The 24,165-nt window shown below is 43.1% G+C and overlaps 1 protein-coding gene across 2 annotated transcripts in view; it reads left to right on the top strand.

Annotated features, from left to right (window-relative positions):
* The first annotated feature begins 3,212 nt into the window (after positions 1 to 3,212).
* Positions 3,213 to 24,165, top strand: part of ZFYVE1 (zinc finger FYVE-type containing 1) — a 54,595-nt gene continuing 33,642 nt past the window's right edge. Inside the window, exons 1-2 of one of the 2 annotated variants that reach the window (XM_049113672.1) lie at positions 3,213 to 3,460; positions 5,259 to 6,183. In XM_049113672.1, coding sequence (XP_048969629.1) covers positions 5,671 to 6,183 — 513 coding nt within the window. In that variant the 5' untranslated portion in view covers positions 3,213 to 3,460; positions 5,259 to 5,670. Of the gene's footprint in view, positions 3,461 to 4,644; positions 4,913 to 5,109; positions 6,184 to 24,165 lie in introns of those variants that run through there. The other variant, XM_049113673.1, reaches the window with a different exon arrangement.

Here is a 24,165-nt window from a genome sequence, read left to right as displayed (position 1 = left end):
CGTCAGTTCCCTCTCTGAACTAAAGACTAGCTGGATTGTTCCTTTTTTATTATATGACTCAGAATATGGCAAACATTTCATCCTTCTGAAAACAACAAAAATGTTGGTAAAATATTGAAGAGTCAACAAAAAGAGAAGTAATTATCAGACTAAAATCTAGGTGAAGGCAGGATCTCAGAGTAAGTGGAGCAATGATGTCATTTTTACCTTGAGGCATATTCCTTAATTGGCAACTTAAGTTTGGTTTTTCTAGGCCTTGAGGGCCAAGTAGGACAGAAGATAAAGCCCAGTGCCTGGTGGGAGTGGGAAGTCTAAAAGGGGATCTCAAAGGGCTACAGTTTTGGTGTAAGGGTAAATTATAAATAAATAGACCATTTAACAGATTGGAAAGAATGTTGTCTTGGAAGGAGGAGATTGAAGGGAGCTGTAGAAGGGGCACTGGACCCATAAGACAGCCCTCCCAGGGATATGTAACCCAATATGCATCTCCTGGTGACTTAAAAAAAATTCCAAACAGTGAACATAGCTTAACATGGTCCCTCCTGGTAGAAGCAAAAGCAGATCCTCTCTGGAGGAATAAACCTTTATCCTAGGCCTCAAAGAATTCCCATGAATAATTTTCCAAGTTAAGTGCAGCTCACAGTAAAAAATAAGCAAAAGAATGGAAATGAATAAAAACAAGCAACAACAGAAACAGGTCTCATAATTCCAGTTATCTGTTAAATAAAAATAAACTAGTTTTTTTCATTATTATTGACATAATTGCACTTATATAGTGAAAAACTTTAAAAGAGTACAAATGTGTTTTGGGGTGCCTGGTTGGTTCAGTCTATGGAGTGTGCCATTGGTTGAACGTCCAACTCTTGGTTTTGGCTCAGGTCATGATCTCAGGGTCATAGGGTTAGGGTTGTGGGATCTAGCCCAGCATCTGGCTTTACACTCAGTGTAGAGTCGGCTTGAGATTCTTTCCTCCTTTCCCTCTCCCTCTCTCCCTGCTCTTCCTCTTTCTCTAAAATAAATAAATCTTTAAAAAAAAGTACAGATGGATTTAAATGAAATTTCTCTTCTTACTAATTTTACTTATACTCCTTGGAGGCAACCATATTCCACAGTTTTAGGGGTGTTTATTATAACTTTATTTATTTATTTATTTTTATAACTTTAAAAAATAAACTTTAAAATAGATATTCTTGGCTTCAAAAGGGAATAAGTAAGATTTTATTCCCAGGATATATCCTCATTTTGTAGTTACGAGTATAAAGCAAAATACTAAGCCTACAAAAAAATTACAGTGTCAGCTTTGGAATAAAACTCTCTAGGGATTTTTTTTTTAAGATTTTATTTATTTGTTTGTTTGTTTGTTTATTTACTTATTTAGATAACGTGAGCAGGGGGAGGGGTAGAAGCAGTCCAAAAGAGACAATCTCAAGCAGGGTTGGCCTCTGAGTGTGAAGCCTGACATGGAGCTTGATTTCATGACCCCCTGATCATGACCTGAGCAGAAACCAAGTATCACTCAACCCAGGCACCCCCTCTAGAGAATTTTTAAGAGCCTAGCTAAAGATCTATTCTCTTACTAAAATCCCTCCCCCCTCTTTTTTTTTTAAGATATTATTTTTATATAACCTCCACACCCAACATGGGACTGGAATTTATGACCCTGAGATCAAGGCTTGCAAGCTCTATGGACTAAGCCAGCCAGGCACCCCTAAAATCTGTCTTAAAAAAAAACAAAAAACAAAAACAAAAAAAAACAAATAAAATCCCTGGTTTCTTCATCCCACTTTGAAACTTGAAGTTTTAATTTTTTTTTTTTAATTTTTATTTATTTATGATAGTCACACAGAGAGAGAGAGAGAGAGAGAGGCAGAGACACAGGCAGAGGGAGAAGCAGGCTCCATGCACCGAGAGCCCGATGTGGGATTCGATCCCGGGTCTCCAGGATCGCGCCCTGGGCCAAAGGCAGGCGCCAAACCGCTGCGCCACCCAGGGATCCCCGAAACTTGAAGTTTTAAAATACTATAGACAGCTTGTTTTTAATATTCTGGTTTGTGATATGCGTAGGGAAAAAATTGTTAGTCATGTGCAGTTAGCTCAACTGTTGGCTATATGCCCAGTCTGGAAAACATAATTTTCAGCACTATAATCCTCATAATGAGGGCTCACTCATTATTACATAGATTTGGTTTTTACCATTGGTCTAATTATGTCCTTTGAATAAAAGAGTGTGTGACTAAGTCAGGAGATGGATTCTTGTCCCAGCTTTGTCAATAGTTTGCTGTGTGATTTGGCAAGTCACTTAACCTTAGTTTTCTCTACTGGGTTAACAATTACCAAGATAGAATCATAGATCATTAGAATTGGCAGAGACTTCAGAATTGATTAAGTACAACTCCCTTATTTCATGGAGAGGGTAAATGACTTACCCAGGAGCTTTCTAGAACAAGCATTCAGTCTCCTGCACCTCAGACCAGTGCTCATTACATAAGACTTTCTTTCAGTGTCCTTCCAAGAACAAACAAACAAGCAAAGAGTGAAAGCACTAAACAAATATATGGCTTTTTAGAAAAGCCAGATTAACAATGTTAACCATTAGCCTGCACCCCCATAGCCCGTTAGTTTGTCTGTAAATGAACCTCGTCTAAGATAGATACAAATGCAGAAGTTCTAAAACAATGTACGAAAAGGTCGAAAAGTCAAAGGTAAGGAAAAAAAATTCGGCTTGGAGAATACCCTTATAAGGAAAACGAAATTCCGACAGAGTACTTATGTTCTTTTATTAATTCTTTCTGGTCTTTAACTTGCACAAGGTGAAATTAGGGAAGAGGAGAGTGCCTGTTTTTACATATTTTTGAGGGAATGGTGTGCAATATGGGTTATTTGAAACCGAATCATTTGCCTCAACTATACTCCACATTACATCAGTCGTCTAATTTAGCGCCATTCCCTCTCCGGCCACTACCCAAAACAACGCGCTGAAACCTTCGAACACCGCAGTCAAGGCAAAAACTCCAAGTCCCGAAATGCTCCGCCGGCGGTCTTCGCCGCTTCCTCGGAAGAGCGGACTTCTTCCGTATTGGGAGTTGTAGTCATTCAGAGCCCTGACTTCCGGGACGCGGGGGAGGACTTACGTCCGGGGAACTACATTTCCCAGGAAGCCAGGCGCGCCCTTCTCCGCCCTCGCCGGCGTAAGACTCCACCCCCTCCCTCTCTCCTCTCCCCGGACTGCACTGCTCACGCCTTCCTGGTAGACTGAGCTGGGAGAAGTTCACTCCGATCAGCTGATCCCAACTGACAACAGGAGAGGAGGAAGCCCGGGAGGCAGAGAAGGAGGGGGGGGTGGGCAGAGATGGAGATGAGGATGGATCCGCGGGTGCCCTGAGGAACAGCCCCCGCCCCCGCCGGCTCCCGCGGCTCCCGGTCCCCCGACGCCGCCTCGCCACGGCCGAGCTGCTCCGTGGTGGGATTCCCGGGCCGCCGCAGGCGGGGAGGGAAGGGCACGGCCCAGCGCCGGGCCAGCGATAGTCCCGGGGGGGGGGGGGGGGCGCGGGTGCGGCTGGGGTGGGGGTGGGGTGGTATAAACAATAGATTGAGCTCTGGCCTCTGCTAGCGTGGGGGTGGATTTGGGGGGACCTTCTTTGTTTAGGCTCTGCTCGTGCCCCTCGGGCTGTGCTGGTGTTCCCCGGGAGAAAGGGAGGGTGAGGAATCCCCGGTGGAGGGAGGTGTGGAGGTGGGGGCCCGAGTGGGCAGGTTGTTTGCTTGGCCGGTCGGGCGGGGAGGTCGGTGTTCTTCTGAAGGTGGATTTCAGATTTCTCTGAATTGTGGCAAATTCCAATTTTTGTTTCCGTTGTGGGAGCCGGTTGGACATGGCTGAGGTTAGGGTGTAAATAAGGTCTCCTAGCCACTCGCCTTCCTTGTTTGTCTAAAAATAAGATTGATAGATTGATTAGGAGAGGGAGGAGTAAATACCTGTAAGGGGAGCTTTACGTTTTGTCTTGTCGGGGTGTTAGGATGGAGGTCAAAGCTGAGGGGGGTTAAGGATATAATTGTAGAAGTGACAAAAGCCTCTTTCCTGCCCCAGTTATCCACCACCACCACCCCCCTTTTTCTTTTTGAAGTTATTTTTAAGTTTGTTTTTGAGTGACACAAAGAGAAAAATTATTTGTTTTAACTCATGGCAGGCCTGGCTTGCAATGGGCCATAGAGGAAGAATTCTTGTCTCCTGTTGCTCCCCCCCCCCTTTTTTTTCTTTTTGCATTTAGAGAAGGGACAAAAGGAAGTACAGTAATTATTTTTTATTGTTTTTGAACACGACATGGTGACTTTTGTTTTCAGGGTTAAGGTCCTTAATAGACGTCTGTCCAGAGGTGAAATGACCTAACTAGATCTGCCACGAACTTTGATGGAGCTAAAGTTTACGTTATTATCATTTCTTTAGGTTTTTACAGGCCTCTTTATTCTCCTCACAAGTGTGTGTTGCAGCATGGGGGAGTGCAGAGGGTTGTCCCTCCAAGGACTGTTTGCTTAATGATTTTGCTTACAAATTTAATAACTGGATGAACAGAGAATTTTGGTCTGTGAAATAAAGAGACGAAAAGTCTCTGAAATGCTTTGGGCCTAGAGATAGTGGCTGAGTGGCTCTTTTCTTTCTTTCTTTTTTTTTTTTTTAAAGATTTTATTTATTTATTCATGAGAAACAGAGATAGAGAGGCAGAGACAGGCAGTGGGAGAAGCAGGCTCCTCCCTGCAGGGAGCCTGATGCGGACTTGATCCCAAGACCCCAGGGTCATGCCCCCAGCCAAAGGCAGACGCTTTAACCTCTGAGCCACTCAAGGGTCCCCAGTGGCTGTTTTCAAAAGGAGGAGCCTTGCCCACGATTTGAGAAGAAATTTTTAGGGATCAGAAATAGCCTGTGTAGGGATCCCTGGGTGGCGCAGCGGTTTGGCGCCTGCCTTTGGCCCGGGGCGCGATCCTGGAGACCCGGGATCGAATCCCACGTCGCGCTCCCGGTGCATGGAGCCTGCTTCTCCCTCTGCCTGTGTCTCTGCCTCTCTCTCTCTCTCTCTCTGTGACTATCATAAAAAAAAAAAAAAAAAAAAAGAGAAATAGCCTGTGTAAATTTTACAAGCAGGAATGAGATTTCTCTCAGGAGTTCTGGTCTCTTATTTAATCACAATCTTTTTTTTTTTCTTTTTTCTTTTTTAAGGTGCACTTCTGTTTTTTAGATGAGTGAAATCCTTTTCCTTCCTCTATTCTAGGTATCCCCTGAAATATTGACCTGAGGTTGAATTATATTGCAAAGCTCCTGACCACTCTCTTTCACTACCCAAACCTTGTGGCTGAGGCCCAGCGGATGAGCCCACCTCAGTGAACCTATCGAATCTCTCTCAGATAGCCATAAGAGACCCTTTCAAGTTAACTTTGACCACCAGTTTGCTTGCACTTTATGGAAGATAAAACCATCAAACCAAATCAACGTTGCTGCTGATACAGGAATCTTGAAAGCAGAAAATTTAAAAATTTGAACATTTGTGAGCGTATGAAGAATTCTGATAGGACACCGAAGGTTTTTTGTTTTTTTAAGGTGTTCAGAATCCTGTGAAAGTTCTCTGCAGTCCTCAGACTCAAAGCCTTTGCCTCCACCCCTGGGGAAAGCCCAGGGACCGTTGTATGGTAGGTGATTTCCTTGCCAATCTGAGTATGAGTGCTCAGACTTCCCCAGCAGAGAAGGGCCTGAATCCGGGGCTGATGTGCCAGGAAAGTTATGCATGCAGCGGGACTGACGAAGCGGTCTTTGAGTGTGATGAGTGCTGCAGTCTGCAGTGTCTCCGCTGCGAGGAGGAGCTCCATCGGCAGGAGCGCCTGAGAAACCATGAGCGGATAAGACTCAAACCTGGCCATGTCCCTTACTGTGACCCCTGCAAGGGCACCAATGGGCATTCGCCAGGTATCAGGCAGAGGGCAGCTGTGAGGTGCCAGACCTGTAAGATCAACTTGTGCCTGGAGTGCCAGAAGAGGACTCATTCTGGGGGTAACAAAAGGAGACACCCCATTACTGTGTACCATGTCACTAAGATCCAGGAGTTACTGGAGGAAGAAGAACTGGATGAGGAGACCAGGAGGAAGAAGATGACCGAGAAGGTTGTGAGTTTCCTCCTGGTAGATGAAAATGAAGAAATTCAGGTGAGCCTGTGGGTGAAGTAGGAGTCATGTGGTTGTGGAGCACATCTCTTTTTGGAAGGTAGCTTCCCCAAAGGAAAGTCCAAGAAGAGCTCACATTTTGATCGTTAAAGGGCGAGAGCCCTGAAAGCTTCAGTTGCACAGAGTCAGATTTCATCACTTACCAGTTGTGTGACGTTGGGCTGAATTACTTTATCTCTCTGAGCCTTAGTTTTCTCATCTATAAATTGGAGACCGTGCCTACTTCATCAGGCGGTTGTGAGGATGCAGTGTTACCGTGTTTGTAAAGCCTGTGACATGATCAATACTCAGAATATGGTAGCTGTTACTATTGTTATTAGGGTTATTGTGAAGGAGACCTGACTTAGATCAGCTTTCTGAATGAGAGCACTGTGCAAGTTGGGAATAAATGTGATGACAAGGGGCTTGTGTGTGCAGGGCAGGGAACGCAGTGGGTCCCCTGGGAGTGCCAGGCAGCAAGTCATAAACCTGCTAGCTCGATTTAGAAGAGGGGGGGCGATCTTCAAAAAGTGCCTTCTGATAAGGAAAGTCTTCTGCTGATGGCCTCTTCTTTTCATGTATGGGCTGGTCAAGGAAAAAGGGCACCTGCCATTCCAGAAGGACTGGAGAGTATTTTATTGGATTCCCAGTTGGGGCAAAGATAGTATGTGATGCAACCAAGCTGGAGAGATGGCGGCAGGTGACATTTAGGGGTGAATGGGGAAGGGATAGCATAGCATTTATACTTTTCAGTGAAGGTAGCATAATGTCAATACTTCGGAGTAAAGACTGCTTGAATTCCCTGCTAGCTTCACCGCTCACTGTGTAACCATAGAGAGTGATTTGAAATTCATGCCTCAGTCTCCCTTGTACTTTACAGTAGTAGTTGAGAAGATTGAAAGAGAGTAAGGAATGGAAATGGAAGGGCCCGTATCACAGGGCCTGGCATCTAGTGTCCAGTACCAGCTCGATGTTTTTGTCAGTGTCATGGGGTATTTGTGGCACATCAACTCGGTACTTATCAGCAGCGATGACTCCTCAAGTCTCCACGTTGGGGGAGAACCTTTGTCAGTTGCTGTTTGACAACCCTCCAGTGCTGATGAAGAATTTTTCAGCTGCCTTTTCCTCCTTGGTAAGGTTATGGAAATGCATTACATCATGATTCCATTGTCAGCTAAATACTTCGCTAACACAGACTTCTTTATTGCTTGAGAGGAACTAATGGAGTTATGGAAGAGTGACCCAGATCCCATTCTGCCTCCCTTGTTAGCAATAATGTTTTCATTATGGTTATGCTCTAATTGGGGGACAGAGCAGTAATCCTCATGGATGTTGTATTGGCACCAAAAAGAATATTTTTTGAGGGGAGGGGGATGTGCCACGGATACATGTTCCTTAGTAGAGAATTAGGAAAATATATGGAAGTGTAATGAAGAAGACAAATCCAACTACTCAGAGATAATATTTGTCCCATCTTTTTTTCTGGCAGTGTATAATAATGTATGTAATTGGGTTGTTTATAAAGATTTCTACTGCTTTGGTTTCTTTCTTGGCCACTTCCCGAGAAGTAACAGTTTCTTAAGCTTAAGCAGCACTGGTTGGGACTAATGGATTAGACATAGAATTTATTCTTTTTAGGTGGTGATTTGTTTTCCCAGAGTCACAGTGGAAAATTCTTTGAGAGAAATGTCTGGTTCTGTTTTCTAATGTCAATGTCCAAAACAATTAGATGATTGTCTAATACAAATCGGAATTATGAATTTAGCCAGAATGTGAACTTCTGGAGATCAGGACCATGTCTTAGGCCCTATATCATGTACAGTGGTCGGCACATTGTCAGTGCATAAATACTTGTTGATAGGTCAGTGATGTCACATCTCAACCTCAGTTTTTTTTTTTTTTTATTTTTTTAAGATTTTATCTGTTTATTTATGAGAGACACACAGAGAGGGCAGAGACACAGGCAGAGGGAGAAGAAGGCTCCTTGCTGGGAACCTGATGTGGGACTCAATCCCTGGACCCTAGCCCCAAGCCCAAGGCAGATGCTCAACCACTGAGCCACTCAGGTGTCCCTCATCTTCAGTTTTTTGAAAATGGATATCATGCACCTACCTGTTAAAACCTAAAATAACACAAAAGGGCATATGATGGCAAGAGTTTCCTTCCTACTCCATCCCCTTAGTCTCCTTCCTTAGAACTATCACCACGATGAACTACATGCCCTTTTAGAATTTTTGGCACGTATTTATGAATATATGTATGTGTTCTTTTTTTTCTTATTCTTTTTAAATGAAAATGGAATCTAATATGCTGTTTGTCCCTGAGCTTATTTTTTCACTAAAGAACATAGCTTGTTGATACATTAGTACATTTTTTTTTTTTAATATTTTATTCATTTGTTCAGGAGAGAGAGAGGCAGAGACATAGGCAGAGGGAGAAGCAGGCTCCCTGTGGGGAGCCTGATGTGGGACTGGATCCAGGATCCCAGGATTATGCCCTGAGCTGAAGGCAGACACTCAACCACTGAGCCCCCAGGCGTCCTGATACATTAGTACATTTTATCAGTACATTGAGGTCTACCTTCTTATTTAAAGGCTGCCTACTATTTGGTGAATGGATTTTCTATAATTTTAGCCTTTTAGTGGAAATTTGAGTAGTTACAAACAAGGATATGTTGAATGTCCTGTGAAATCTATTTAGAAATGGAATCTCTTTGTCACATGATATGTGCATTTAATTTTTTTAAAGATTTTATTAGAGTGTGCATGCATGTGCACATGAGGAGGGGGAGGAGGAGGGAGAGAGGGAGAAGCAGGTTCCCTGCTGAGGGGGAGCCCAGCTTGGGGTTTGATCCTAGGACTCCAAAGTCATGACCTGAGCTGAAGTCAGACCCTTAATGGACTGAGCCACTCAGGCACCCCTGATGTATGCATTTAAAATTAGATAGATATTACCAAATTGAGCCTCTGAAGTATTTCAGTGAGTCCTCTAGGATCTTGACTCATAATAGCTAAAGCGGAAAAACTCTTAATAATGGTTATTAGGAACTGTTCTTAGCACTTTACATGTATGAGCTCATTTAATCTCGATAATAACTCTATTATTAGTTTCAGATTGCTGCTGTAGCAAATTCCCACACATTTAGTGGCTTAAAACAACACACATTTATTTTCTTATCGTTTGAAGTTCAGAAGTCCTAAAATGGTCTGTGTATGGCTGTGTTTCTTGTGACTCTAAGGAAGTATTTTCTTGTCTTTTCTAGCTTTAGGAGGCTGCCTACATTCTTTGGCTTGTGGCCCCATCATGTAGCTTCGAAGAGAGTGATGTAACATCTTCCTGTCCTTTTCTCTGTCTTTCCGCTTCTCTTGTCATATCTCCTTCTTGGCCCTTTTGCCTCCCTCTTACAGGGACACTTTGATTACGTTGGACCCACTTGGATAATCCAGCACTGTCTCTCTCAAGGTTTTTAATTCAGTGACATCTGTAAAGCTCCTTTTGCCACATAAAGTGACATATTCACAGGTCTCAGAAATTAGGATGTGGTGAGTAGGGGGTGCAATTTCACCTACTGCACCCTATGAAGTAAACTGTAGTCGGTTTGGGCTGCTGTGTATGATAGAATACCATATGCCATTATATTATAGGCCATTCCATAATGTATAAACAACAGAAGTTTATTTCTCACAATTCTGGAGGATTCCCATCCCACCATGTCCAAGATCATGGTGCCAGCAGATTCAGTGCCTGGTGATGACTGACTTCCCGATTTATAGACAGCCCTCTTACCTTCTCTCTGTCTTCAGATGGTGGAGGAGAGTTCTAGAATCTCTTATAAGAGCACTAATCTTATGCATGAAGACCTCACGTCATGACCTAATCACCTCCCAAAGGCTTCGCCTCCTAAAATTGTCACATTAGGGGTTAGATTTCAATCTGAGCTTTGGAGGGACACAAACATTTCATCTAGAGCGTTGTGTTTTGTAGGTGAGGACAGTAGAGTACAGAGTAACTTGCCAGGATCAAGTTACAGTAAATGGCAGAGGATTTGAACACAAGTATGTGGCTCTAAAATTCTCACTCTGGGGCAGCCCAGGTGGCTCAGTGGTTTAGCGCTGCCTTCAGCCCAGGGCCTGATCCTGGAGACCCAGGATCGAGTTCCACGTTGGGCTCCCTGCGTGGAGCCTGCTTCTCCCTCTGCCTGTGTCTCTGCCTTTCTCTTTCTCTCTCTCTCTCTGTCTCTCATGAATAAATAACTAAAATCTTAAAAAAAGATAAAATAAAATTCTCACTCTATGACACTTCTGTTGTCTCTAACCAGGTAGTTAAACCTTCTGATGATGCATTATATGGCCGGTAGCATCAGGTCACCAACTCCTCAGGGCTGCTGTGAGGCGCAAATAAAACATTGCTGTATATAAATGTAAGACAGTGTTATTTTAATTTTTTTAAAGATTTATATATTTGACAGAGTGTGTGTATGCATGCACAGCAGGGAGGGAGTAGCAGAGGGAGAGGGAGAAGCAGGCTCTCTGCTGAGCAGGGAGCCCGATGTGGGGTCTATTCTAGGACCGTGAGATAATGACCTGGGCTGAAGGCAGATGCCTAACCAACTGAGCCACCCAGGCACACGAAGACAGCGTTAATGGAGAACTGTTTACTCACAATAGTAGAGATTCTAGGAGTTAGGCCCCATCTTTGTTTTTCTTTTTAGACATTGGTGGGTTTATGACTGTTTTCAGTTTTGTTTCAATTATTATTCCTAAAATAATAGGAGTTATTTTAGAAGCTTGTAGGCTGTAACTTATGCGTGGTCTTCTTAAATTCTACGGCCTAGAGTCCCCTAAGGTTTGTTGTTTATGGTTTGACTATTGTTCAGTTTCTTTTGGAAAACCTGAAAGTTCCTTTTAGAAACAACATTCCATTTAGGAGTGAGAATTTTTTCATTACCTTGTCATTTGAGTGTATACTATAGTGCTAAATTTGAGGAGAGACTGCTTTCGGTCTCAGAAGCAAGAATTCATTTGTTGCTCTTAAATGGACACATTTGGTCTATTAGCCAAAAGCATTTATTAATTCATCACAGTTGTTGAGCATATATTGTGTGCCAGGCACTTTTTAGGTTCCAGGGATACATGGCTAATAAGACGTGGTCCATGGCGTCATAGACTTACCATTCAAGCAGGGAAAGCAGAGGTCACACAAATAAAACACGTAAAAAGCTGCTTGTGTAGGATAGTCGGAAAGTTTTATTGTAGAGATGACTTTTAAGCAAAGACCTGATGGATAATACCACCTGGGGGAAATAGAGGGCAGTAGGAACAATTAGAATGTGGATGGCATGTATGAGGTATAGGAAGAATGCCGCTGTGGCTGGAAAGAGTGGGTTCCAGATTATATGGGGCCTTGTAGGCCGTAGAAGAAAGTGTGGCTTTTAAGTGTAATGGGAAGCACCAGACTGCTTTCTGGTAGTAAGTCACATGACTTGATGGAGGTTTTCAAGAAATGGCTTCAATGTGAAGACTAGATAGTAGTGACTGGTGGGAGGGGAGGGGCAAGAGGAAAAGCAGGGAGATCACTTAGGAGGCCATTGTAGAAGATAAGCTGAGAGGTGGCTTAGATTTGGTGTTACCATTGACACTGGGAAGATGGAAAGACACTGATGAGAGCTTCTGGGTTGGTGATCACATGGACATTGGGAGGCTGTTACAGAGTGGAGGGGGAGGAATGAGAGAACTCTCAGTGGTGACTCCTTGGCATTTCGTTTATACAGATCACACCTGCTTAATGGCCTGTATTTTATTGATTTGATAAAACTGAAAGTCTTTAAGAACCTGATTCATTCAATGAAGAGTTAAATTAATCTCACTTGGTATTATCTAACACAGCGGTTCTCAATCAGGAGTGATTTTGCTCTCCCAGAGGGCATTTGGCAATGTCGAGAGACATCTTTGGTTGTTATGACTGGGGGATGTGCTACTGGCTAATGGGTAGAGGCCAGGGTGTTGGTAAATATGTTACAACACATAGGGCAGCCCCCCACAAAAAAAATGATCTAGTACAAAATGTCAATTGGTGCTACGATTGAGAAACTGATTTAACGGATGAAAGTTTGGTCTAATAGGAGATCTGTATTCTGGTTACATGTAAAACATACCAGGGACAAAAAATGTAACCTACACACCAGTTTTTCCTCCCTCTCGGTTCTGTTTGCTCCCCAGAAGTAATGTAGTTGAAATCAGTATTGTCTTTTGGCATACTTGTAACCTCTCCAGTGAAATGACTAGACTTTCTTTGCTGTATTCATTGATTTTTCTAGGCCTCAGTGGAACTGTGCTAGGAAAACCAGAGGACTTCCAGGTCCATTATTTAGAGTCCATAATAAGTAAATGATCCACACTGATAAGTCATCCATAAGCTCTTGAACTCAGAGACAACACCCTTAGCAAATAACTCAAAGGTTAGAAGAATAAATTTCTAACAATCAGAATTCTTAGTGGAGGAAGAGGATAGTATTTTCCTATCTGTTGTGTCTTATGAGGGATTCAGACATCCTGTCTTAACCTGAACGTTTACTAGAGAGGAGAGGAGGGAGGAGAGGAAAACCAGGGAGATCACATAGGTGAGAAAAAAGTGAACAATTAAATCTTTTAAAATTCATACGCATATATTTAAACCCATGTAAGTTTTTCTTTTTTTCACAACCACCTTATTCTCTTTTTTGTCCTTTTTGACAAACTTGCCATGACTGTCTTCTTTCTGAGAACATAGGGTAGCAAGCTGATGAGCAATTTCATCTGTTTGCCCTTCATGCTCATTGACCCCTGACTGGGCCATTAGGAGAGCCTAGGAGCGTCTCATGCCCAAGACTTGTCAAGTGAAGTCCCCTCACTGAACACGCAAGGTGATAAGGAAGCCCAGTGACCCAGGAGCAGTCAGTGAGAAGCTAAGAAAGTGTCCACTGGGGCAGGCCTTCCATGACTCAGAAATCTACAGTCTCAGCCCACTCTGACATATGAGGCCAGACAGACCCTTCTTCATTCCTCCTCCAGCACAGTGGTGGACTTCCTCTCTCTGAGACCGTTCCTTTAAGAAGACCCATCACGTTGCTTGGCTGCTTTACTTGTTTACAGTCCCAGAATAGTGTGGCTCAAAATACTGGGACCTGGCTTTTTTTTTTTTTTTTTTTAATTGGCTAAAGGAGTCATTATTCTTGAGACATTCTGGAATGGAAACCAGCAGAGGATGTTTTCATACTGTATGAGAATCCTTGACCACAAACTAGCTCTGCTAGTCAGCCCCATTTTTATGCCCCTTTCTTAGACTTAATCTGCTAGTGACCCCTGTGGCTGTGTCTTCTGCTTCCTGGTTTAGGGTACCTTGCTGGGGCTTGATTTTACAGACAGGCTGGCAGAAACCTTTGGGGGCTTAATTCTGGCCGATAGGTCATGAGCCAAGGGAGTCAATCTAAAGTGTGGAACTTCCCCATTTTTGCTCTGCCGCCAGCCAAACGATGACAGTGTAAGGACTAATTTTGGCACTCTAGCTGGTTAGCGCAAGTTCTGGTCAGTATGTGGATATATGTGCTGCTGTATTAACTCTTGGGTGCTGTATAATATAACAAAAAACCCATAGATCTGCTTAGGAGCTGTCAAAATCATAAGCAATAATTGGCTGAGTAGCAGAGGTTCCCTCCCCCGTCATTGCTTTCTACTCCTAGAAACCCAATTAAAAGCCCCTTTTGCCTGGTAATAGTCGTAGGGGGAAGGCATGGTATGGAATTACTGGGAAATGCAGGGTTGAGGATGACTCAGGCAAGCAGGAGGAGGAAAGGGCCTCTATTACGTACCTTCACTTTCTGCCCAGCATCTTCTGAGCCTTCTCAGCCATGGGCTTGTTCAGTTCTAACAGGGTCCCAGCGTTTAACTCGGGAGGCTGTTTTGTTCGGTACACTGTAAAATCTGACCCATATAAGCCATCAGAACCACTGTGAGTCAGCTTTTCAGGGAACCTGTTTTTAACTATTTCAAGTTACCCTCCTGTTTGTGTGATTCTATTTTTTTCTGGTCTGTTACTTTCTTAAAGCGATTGATTTTTCTGGAATTGGGCAAACATTTGGCTTTTGGAACCAGGGTTAATTTAACAGGCAGATTTCTTACTAAGTTGACCTTATGTTTTTCCTGTGGATGCATCTCTCCTGGCTGTAGCATCCTTGAGTTTATCCTTGAGATTGTGTATGACGGAAGTGCTTCTGGTAGCTGGTTTAACTTTCCTGGATGGGGGAGGGGCGGTTTGTGCCTGCTTTGGGAGGAGCTCCCATGAGACCATTTCTGAAGTTAGAACTGTAAAATGTATAGATGAAGAAGAGAAAGAAAACAAGGATATAGGGGGTGCCTGCGTGGCTCAGTCGATTGAGTGTCTGACTTTATCAGGGTCCTGGGATTGAACCCTGTGTCAGGCTCCCCACTCAGTGGAGAGAGAGTCTTCTTGTCCCTCTTCCTCTTCTTTTGCCCGCCCCCCTCCCCATGCTCAGACACACTCTCGTTCTCAGATAAATAAATAAAATCTTTATAAAAAGCAAAACCAAAAAACCCCACAAGGATATAGAAAGTTCCAGGCAAGAATTGGAAGGGCCTATGGGAAGGGATACAGAGGAACTTTTGGAGGTAGGAGAGCATGGATGTTTCCTGGGAGACTGTTTTGTTCATTTCCTTAATTTCTTGATGGCTTTTGGCCAGCATTTAAAAGACTCTTTTCGATTGGTTTGTGTGGTCAGCTTGGTGGTTGCTGGAGTTCTTGGGCAGAGAAGAAGGTATATGTGCCATGCAAAAGTACCTGACTTCTGGCTTGACTTCACTGAAGGATGATTCTACTTTCTGGTATCTTCTGGAATTTTTTTCACTTCCCAATTTCCTTCTATTTGAGACTGAATTATTGCTGTCTTTCCCAGGGAATTTGACTCTAGATGCTAGAATGTTTGAAAAGAACTGTCAGCTTGGTTCCTGCACGTAGTCACAGATGTCCTGAGTTCAGGTTAAGAGACAACATAATACAGAGCAACTCAGCAGTCATAGAGAATTCGAGAAATTCCTCTGCTTTCTAGCCCAATCTTTTCTGCCTGGTGAATGTCATCCAAATGGCTTAACTTATTTTCCATAATTGCTCATAACCTTGTCTTTCAAAGTGCTCAAATTCAGTTTATCTGTATCACTTAGTGACGTCATAAACATAGAGTGTCAATTATGTGCCTTATTAGTTTGAGTGATCTCTATGAAAAATGTTTTAAAATGAAAATTCAGAGATTAAGTGAGACTGGGGGAGGGTGGGAGAGGGGATGCAAGAGGCCTTCATTCCTGAGAAAGCTTAGCTCTTTTATACTTGTCTGTGAATAGAGGCTGTTTGAGGAGGATCCCATAGTTATTTTTGTATACCCTCTCTGGTCCTGCCTGGGTGACCTGCATTTAGTTTGTGGTCATAGGTGACTACATAAGTACTCTTGCCTTTTTCCATCTCAACCTTTGTCAACTCTGTTAAATCTGGCCTATAACTGATGGATAGATGGACAGGCAGAGAACCTGCTTGCTTTTCTTTTTCTGTCTTCTCTTTCTTTCCTACCCTTTCTCTTCCCTCTTCCCCCTTCCCCTTTCTTCTCTCTCCCCTTCTCCTTACCCTCCCGCATACCCTTCCTTTCCTGTTTCCCTCCTTCATCCTTCTCTCCCTCTCTCCTTTCCTTCTTTCTCCTTCTACTTCCCTCTACCCCTTCATGAATTACGAAGTTAAATCTGCCAGTACCAGGGAAAAAAGTTTCTTTCTAGAATGAAATAGAAATGATTTTAGGTTTATGTATTATTTTGGATTGTTCACGGCATTTCTCTTCCTTGCATTATCACAGAAAATTGCAATCACTACACAATTGTTTTTAAAAGGATTGACCTAAAAAGGTTTTGTGCAGCCTCCCTTGAGCACCATATTTTATTTTATTTTTTTTTATTTATTTTTTTATTGGTGTTCAATTTCCTAACATACAGAATAACACCCAGTGCCCGTCACCCATTCACTCCCACCCACCGCCCTCCTCCCCTTCTACCACCCCTAGTTCGTTTCCCAGAGTTAGCAGTCTTTACGTTCTGTCTCCCTTTCTGATATTTCCCACACATTTCTTCTCCCTTCCCTTATTTTCCCTTTCACTATTATTTATATTCCCCAAATGAATGAGAACATATAATGTTTGTCCTTCTCCGACTGACTTACTTCACTCAGCATAATACCCTCCAGTTCCATCCACGTTGAAGCAAATGGTGGGTATTTGTCATTTCTAATAGCTGAGTAATATTCCATTGTATACATAAACCACATCTTCTTTATCCATTCATCTTTCGTTGGACACCGAGGCTCCTTCCACAGTTTGGCTATCGTGGCCATTGCTGCTAGAAACATCGGGGTGCAGGTGTCCCGGCGTTTCATTGCATTTGTATCTTTGGGGTAAATCCCCAACAGTGCAATTGCTGGGTCGTAGGGCAGGTATATTTTTAACTCTTTGAGGAACCTCCACACAGTTTTCCAGAGTGGCTGCACCAGTTCACATTCCCACCAACAGTGTAAGAGGGTTCCCTTTTCTCCGCATCCTCTCCAACATTTGTTGTTTCCTGCCGAGCACCATATTTTAAAGGGCAACCCCTGCCCTGGCCTTGTAGTTCTAGTCTCCTCTCCTGATTTTTTTTCACACCACTTACCACCATTTGATACCATATATACTTTTATTTATCTATTTTTGAGGTTTATTTATTTGAGAGAAAGAGAGACACCAGTACCAGCACACACATGAGTGAGGGAGGGGCAGAGGGAGAGGGAGAGAGAGAGAATCTCAAGCAGACTCCTTGCTGAGCACAGAGCTTGACGTGGGACTACATCTCATGACCTGATCTGAAAACAAGAACTGGATGTGTAGCTGACTGAGCCACCCACGCACCCCTATCATGTGCTTTTAAAAATCAGCTCTGTAGTGATATAGTTTACACATAGAATAATATATGAATTTAAAGTGTATGGTTCTATGAGTTTTGACAAATGTATATGCACATGTATAACCACCACCACCGCAATCAAGATATAGAACATTTCCATCCCCCAGAAATGTTCCTCAGCAGTCACTGATCTGTTCTTTGTCACTATAGATTCGGTTTTCCTAGAGTTTTGTATAAATAGAATCATGTACTGTTTTGTACCTGACTACTTTCTTGTACTGTAAGATTTTGGAGCAGGGGTCATTCATGTTGCTTGTTACAGTTCACTTTTTATTGCTAAGTAGTATTCCATTGCATGGATCTACCACAATTTATTCATCTGTTGACTTGTTTTTTGGTGTGTGTGCTATATATTTTAATTGTTTGAATATGGTCTTCTCCCTGTTAGAATGTAGGCTCCATGAGGGCAATTATTTATTTATTTTTTTATTGAGGTGTAATACATATCACATAAAATTAACCCTGGTAAAGTGAATGAGTCGATGGTATTTAGTACATTCACAGTTTTGTGCACCCACTACTCTGTCTAGTTCTAAAACATTTTATCATCCTGAGGGAAAACCCTGTATCTGTTAAGCTGTCCATTCCAGAAGAATGACTTTGTTGGTCTTTTTAAAATAACTTTTATCATTTTCCAGTTATAAAAACGACAGACTTTGCATGTTAAAATACTGAAAATATGGAACTACAGAGAGTGTGGAGTTTTATCTTAATTTTACAATAAAAGAAGGCCACTAATATCTCAGTTCTTTTTTTTTTTTTTAAACATTTTTTTAAATTTTTATTTATTTATGATAGTCACAGAGAGAGAGAGAGAGAGAGAGAGAGAGAGAGAGGCAGAGACATAGGCAGAGGGAGAAGCAGGCTCCATGCACCGGGAGCCTGATGTGGGATTCGATCCCGGGTCTCCAGGATCGCACCCTGGACCAAAGGCAGGCGCTAAACCGCTGCGCCACCCAGGGATCCCCCCCTTTTTTTTTTTAAAGATTTTATTTATTTATTCGTAGAGATACAGAGAGAGAGAGAGAGAGAAAGGCAGAGACACAGGCAGAGGAAGAAGCAGGCTCCATGCAGAGAGCCTGACATGGGACTCGATCCCGGGTCTCCAGGATCACACCCTGGGCTGCAGGCGGCGCTAAACCGCTGCGCCACCAGGGCTGCCCATCTTAGTTCTTTTTAATGTTGCATTTACTTTTTTAAAGTTTTATTTAGTTGTTTTTTGTTTTGTTTTGGTTTTTTTGCATTGTGTCTCTCTCTCTGTGTCTCTCATGAACAAATAAATCTTAAAAAAAAAGATTTTATTTATTCATAAGAAAGAGAGAGAGAGAGAGAGATAGGCAGAGGGAGAAGCAGGCTCCATACAAGGAGCCTGATGTGGACTTGATCTAGGCATTCCAGGATCATGCCCTGAGCCCAACTGCTGAGCCACCCAAGCCATCCCAAGTATCCAACTCTTGATCTTAGGGTTTTGAGTTCAAACTCCATGTTGAGTTCTGCATTGGGCATGGAGCCTACTTAAAATAGTTTTATAGAGATATGATTCACATACTATACAATTCACTCATTTAAAGTATACAGTTAATTGGCTTTTAATATATTCATGGGTATATACAACCATCACCATAGTCACTTTTAGAAAATTAAAAAAATTTTTTTTCATCAGTGATTTTTGCCTTTTCTATATATCAGCATCTAGAACAATATTTGGCATATAGTAGGTGCTCAGTATTTGTTGAATGAATGAAATGCATTAATGAGACTCAGTTTAATCATTAATTCAGTAAACATTTAATAAGTGCCTCCTATGTGCTGACAACTGAGGACACTAGAAAGTGACACTCAGATGCTGAGCTTGCATTTGAGGAGAGGACAGTCCAGTGGTAATAGATGCATGGAAATATGGTGGATCATGTCAGAGTGGTATAGAGAGGATATTATGGAAATTCAGAGGGGGGGGATACTGCTGGAGGGGTTAGTATATTGACTTTATTTTATTTTATTTTATTTTATTTTAATTTTTTCATTTATTTGGCAGAGAGAGAGCGCATGTGTGTACACAAGCAGGAGGAGTGGCAGGCAGAGGGAGAGAGAGAGAGGGAGAAGCAGGCTCCCCCCTGAGCAGGGAGCCTGACGTGGGGTTCAATCCCAGTACCCTGGAATCATGACCTGAGCTGAAGGCAGATGCTTAACCAACTGAGCCACCCAGGCACCCCTATTACTGACTTGAGATGGTTCCTGTTGTGTTGTTTCTTCACCAGGGCTCCGCTATTGCATTTTGTGTAGCATAGAAAGCCGGCCCTGTTCAATCTGCCTCAGACACCAAAGATTTCCTTGTAAGGCTGTGTTATCTATTAAGATTTTTGACATAAAATATGAGGGGAGCATTTTTAGTGAGTCTGTGGTATAGTAATAATTATTGGAATCATGTCATTCTTTGGAAGACTGCCTTTTTTTTTTTTTGGAAGACTGCTTTCTAATGCATAATGTATATAATATGTGATCTCATAACAACTTTAATTGAAAAGATATATCCTTTTGAGGGTGGGAAAAATAAGTATTGAGTAAGAATCTTGTTCCTCTATCTATAATTCTTTAATGAGAGTGCACTTGAAGCCTTCCCTTGGAAGGTTTTTTACTTGGGATAATGGAATGAAATTCTGTGATGGCCGTGATAACTCTGGCCTAGAGGCAGACCAGTATAACTACAGAGATAATGTCAGCTAGCATTTCTAGCATTTACTGCCTGATTGCACTGTGGAGAGTGCTCCATGTGCAATGATCTCGTTTAATCCTCACCTCAGTCCTCTGAAGTAGATTGTGTCATTATCCCCTTTTTATAGGTGAGAAAATTGAGGCCCGGGGAAGTCAACTAACTTTAAGGTTATTCTGAAATCAGCGAGTTGTAAGAGGCAGGTTGGGCGAACCCTTCATGGCAAAACTATAGTGTTCCCTTCCCCAGAGGGAGTATAACATTCAGTCATTCATTTATTTAACATATATATATTGATTTCCTATTATGTGTTCACACCCTGAACTAGGGCTACAGTGGTGAACTACACAGAACAAACCCTGGCCAGCATGGAGTATGTTATAGTTGGGAAGCTCAGAACCAGGAAGAAGGGAGAAAATGTTAAAAGGGATGATGGGTGGGGAACAGAGACTTTGAGCAAGGCTTGAGGGAATTGCCCATGGTCTGATCCAGGTGGAGGCAGACCTAGACCTAGCTCTCTTGTCTTCTCTCTGGCCTGGTGCTTTTACTGCTAAGTCCTAGAACCTCTACCAGAGTTTATGTCTGTTTTTTAGCTGGTCAAATATGGGTATGCCATGCCACTTAAGAGGGGGGCTGTGTCTCCCCACTGCAGGCTCCTTGGAAGAGCCTTCTAGGGTGATGTGGGTCTAGGGTGATGTGGGTCTAGGGTGATGTGGGTCTTGAGGATGACTTGGTATTTCCATTCTGTCCTCAGATCTCAGCTTTGCTTTGGAGAAAGCTTTTTGTTCAGATGTAAAAGGGTAGCTTAACAGGGTGAGTTGGGTGAGGTCAAAGAAACTGATCAGGGAGCTAAAAATGACTCTCTTTAAAGAATTCAGTTTTTTTTAAAGATTTTATTTATTCATGAGAAACATAGAGATTGAGAGGCAGAGAGACAGGCAGAGAGAGAAGCAGGCTCCATGCTGGGAGCCTCGTGTGGGACTCTATCCCGGGACTCCAAGATCACGCCCTGGGCAGAAGGCAGGTGCTCAACTGCTGAGCCACCCAGGTGTCCCTAAAGAATTTATTTAATGGATCCTTTCTACATACTGACATTCTCTTTCTTGCTGGAGTAGGAGGGGAGTGGCAGGCAGAGTCTGGGAGGCTATATGTCCAAAGTACTGCTGGTAGTTCTAAGACAAGGGAGAATTCCTGACCTCTCAAGTAATGGAACACTTTGGGGATACTGGAATGGAAAAAAGTGATCTTTGCCCTTACCGAATGTGCTCAAATGTGTTTATGAAGCCAACCTCATGACTTCAGTGGTCTTAGGAAAACATTTGATTGGGAAACAATCGTGTTTTTGTATGAAATTCTGTGGACACATACATAGATAAACACAAAGTTGCACACTTTCTTTTAGGATAGAATGAAAGGAAATCATCTAGACTTGCTGGGTTAGAGAAACAGGTTTACTAGAACTTTCTGACATAGGGGTTTGCTACTGGAATGAATCTCCTTATCATTTGGATTATAAAAATAGGCTACTGATCTGTTTCACATTGTTTTAGTAAAATCTCGTCTGAAAATTAGACCATGGACTTAAATCATTGCCTGGAGTTTTTTTCAACATGACAAAAGTAGCTCTGGATGTTTTAAAAAAATATTTATTTGAGAGAGAGAGAGCACGTGAGCTCATGAGTAGGGGCAGGGGCAGAGGGAGAGGGAGAAGCCAGACTCCTTGCTGAGCAGGGAGCTCCATCCTAGGACCCTGGGATTATGACCTGAGCCGAAAGCAGATGCTTAACCAACTGAGCCATCTATGTGCCCCCATTTTTTTGTTTGTTTGTTTTGAGAAAGAGTGGTGGGGAGGGGTAGTGAGAGGGGGAGAGAGAGAATCTTAAGCAGGCTCCATATGCATTAGGAAGCCCCTCTAGGGGGATCCCTGGGTGGCTCAGCGGTTTGGCGCCTGCCTTCGCCCAGGGCGCTATCCTGGAGTCCGGGGATCGAGTCCTGCGTCGGGCTCCCGGCGTGGAGCCTGCTTCTCCCTCCTCCTGTGTCTCTGCCTCTTTCTCTCTCTCTCTCTGTCTATCATAAATACGAATAAATAAATAAATCTTAAGGAAGCCCCTCTAGGAGGTTCGATCTCAGGATCCTGAGATCATAACCTGAGCTGAAATCGAGTTGGATGCTTAACCAACTGAGCTACCCAGGCGCTCCAGCTCTGGATTTTTCTAGGAAGAGTTCCCTTACCTTCCACTTCTCCTTTACCTCCCCAGGAAAGGAAAATGTTACTGAAGTTCTAATATCAGATCAGTGCCAGACACTACATAAAGCTCAGTACCTGTCTGCTGATTAAATGAAATAATCAAGTTCTAGCTTCCTTTTGGGATAGTCAGCCCAGTTCTGGTGATAATGAGAATCTAGTTTGATTTCTTTGGGTCCTGTCTCTTCCTCTGAACCCAGCTAAAAATGGAGTGAAAGTGAGATAAATCGGAGACCAGCATGTAAAAGTAATTTTAGTAGGAAGTTCCCTTTGGCAATAACTATTGAACTAGGCTAGTTTTATTTATTTATTTATTTATTTATTTTTTTTTTAGGCTAGTTTTAGAATCTTGATGGGGAGGTATACAATTATCTTTGTTGGTACAGGGGTGGGATCTGTTACAGGCCTTGGGTTGTGATGGGTTGGTAGGAGCCACCAAGCTTCTTAGCTCTTTGTGTGACTTTGGGGAAGAAGCTGGGTTTTGCCCTCAGCCGCAGGGAACTCCTTTATAAAAATTTAAAGGACTGTATGATTTTAGTTGGCACAGATTACATCCTTTTTGTCTCTAGAGGCCAGAGTTGAAAGGACCTCAGTGCTGAGCTACTTTCCCCTGTAGTGTTTTCTGGTGCCTTTGGGATTTTGCTTCTGTGGTGTGCATGCTCTGTTGAATTTCCCTCCTTCCAGTGCTCTCTACTTTAGTCCCGTCCTCATCTCTTGCTTTTTCCCTTTGCAGGAAACAAAGCTGTTTTCCCTCAGAACAAAGCTTACGTGGTTATTCTTTCTGGAATGATTCTCTAAGGGCTAAGAAGGAATTTCTTGATGAAGGTGGTCATCATTCCCATTGCCTGCTTGGGTCAGAGGTTCCCTGCTGGACACTTCACTACCATGAACTGCTCTGAATTCTAAGTTGGAACAATGGAGATAACTGAGCACCGTTAATATTTTATATCAGAAACCCTGCTTGGAACCCTATACAAAGTGAAAAGCTTCGTGGGTGAGATAGAGAGGTGTACCATTTGGGATCTTAAAATCTGTGGGTGTCAGATGGTCACTTTACTAAGAGTCAGCTGTAAAGCCAGTCTTAGTTTGTTTTGCTGAGACGGAGAGGTCAGGAATTATCAGAGCTACTCAGGGAGTTCTTTCATTTTCAGGTGGGATCAGTTGAGCTTACCGCATGGCTGATTCATCCCCTGGATGAGCAACTTCTAGGCAGCAAGCAGGTGCAAGCCCAGCCGCTCCTGCTGTGTCCCTGGATGGATTTGCAGTGGGCTGGTCTTCAAATGATAATGGGTAGTATTTTGTGAGCACTTACTGTGTGCCCGGCAATGTGAGCCCTTTACCCTTTATCTCCTTTAGCCCTCTCAGTATCCCAATGGGCTGTGGCCTTTTACTGTCTCAGTTCCCTGAGACCTCAGTACTGAAGTAACTTTCTCAAGGCCATGCAGTGGCAAAGCCAGGAATGGAATCTGGGTGTTTCTGACTCGCCTGACGTCCAAGAAATGCTCTGGTGAGCTCTGGGAGAGCAGAAGGCAGAAGTTGGGAGGGGAGGCTTCCCTGTGGTGTTAGGGCCCAGGAGCACTTCAGGCACGTAGAGCTGGGTGTGGTGGCCCTATGGCAGGGCTCAGAGTCAGGTAAATTCTTTCGCTCCAGGAATGGAGCAGAGGGGGTCATTGATTGCAAACTGGCAGAACGAGTAGAGCAGGAGCCTTATTCCTTTCTGGCTCCTTCCTTCCTTCATCAAAGGGAATCTTCTTATCTTTTCTTAGCCTTTTCCTCCCCTGACTGGAAATCAGTCTTGATACTACTCCTTTGGCCACTCTTTCCTTTCTGGCTCAGGGGAAAGAGGATGAGTTGAGGAGTGGAACAGGGAGCCAAATAATGTGGAAGGCAGAAGAAGGAAAAAGAACTGCAGTTCCAGTTAAGCAGGCATTTTCTCAGTTTATCGTTTCCTTTGACTAGTGACCACCAGCCAGTCAAAGTAGGCAAAGATGGCTCTATCTTTATTTTAC

This window comes from Canis lupus, chromosome 8 (assembly GCF_003254725.2).
Source record: "Canis lupus dingo isolate Sandy chromosome 8, ASM325472v2, whole genome shotgun sequence".
Taxonomy (NCBI): domain Eukaryota; kingdom Metazoa; phylum Chordata; class Mammalia; order Carnivora; family Canidae; genus Canis; species Canis lupus.
The sequence above is the reverse complement of the archived record's forward strand: the minus strand, read 5'-3'. Positions and strand labels throughout refer to the sequence as shown.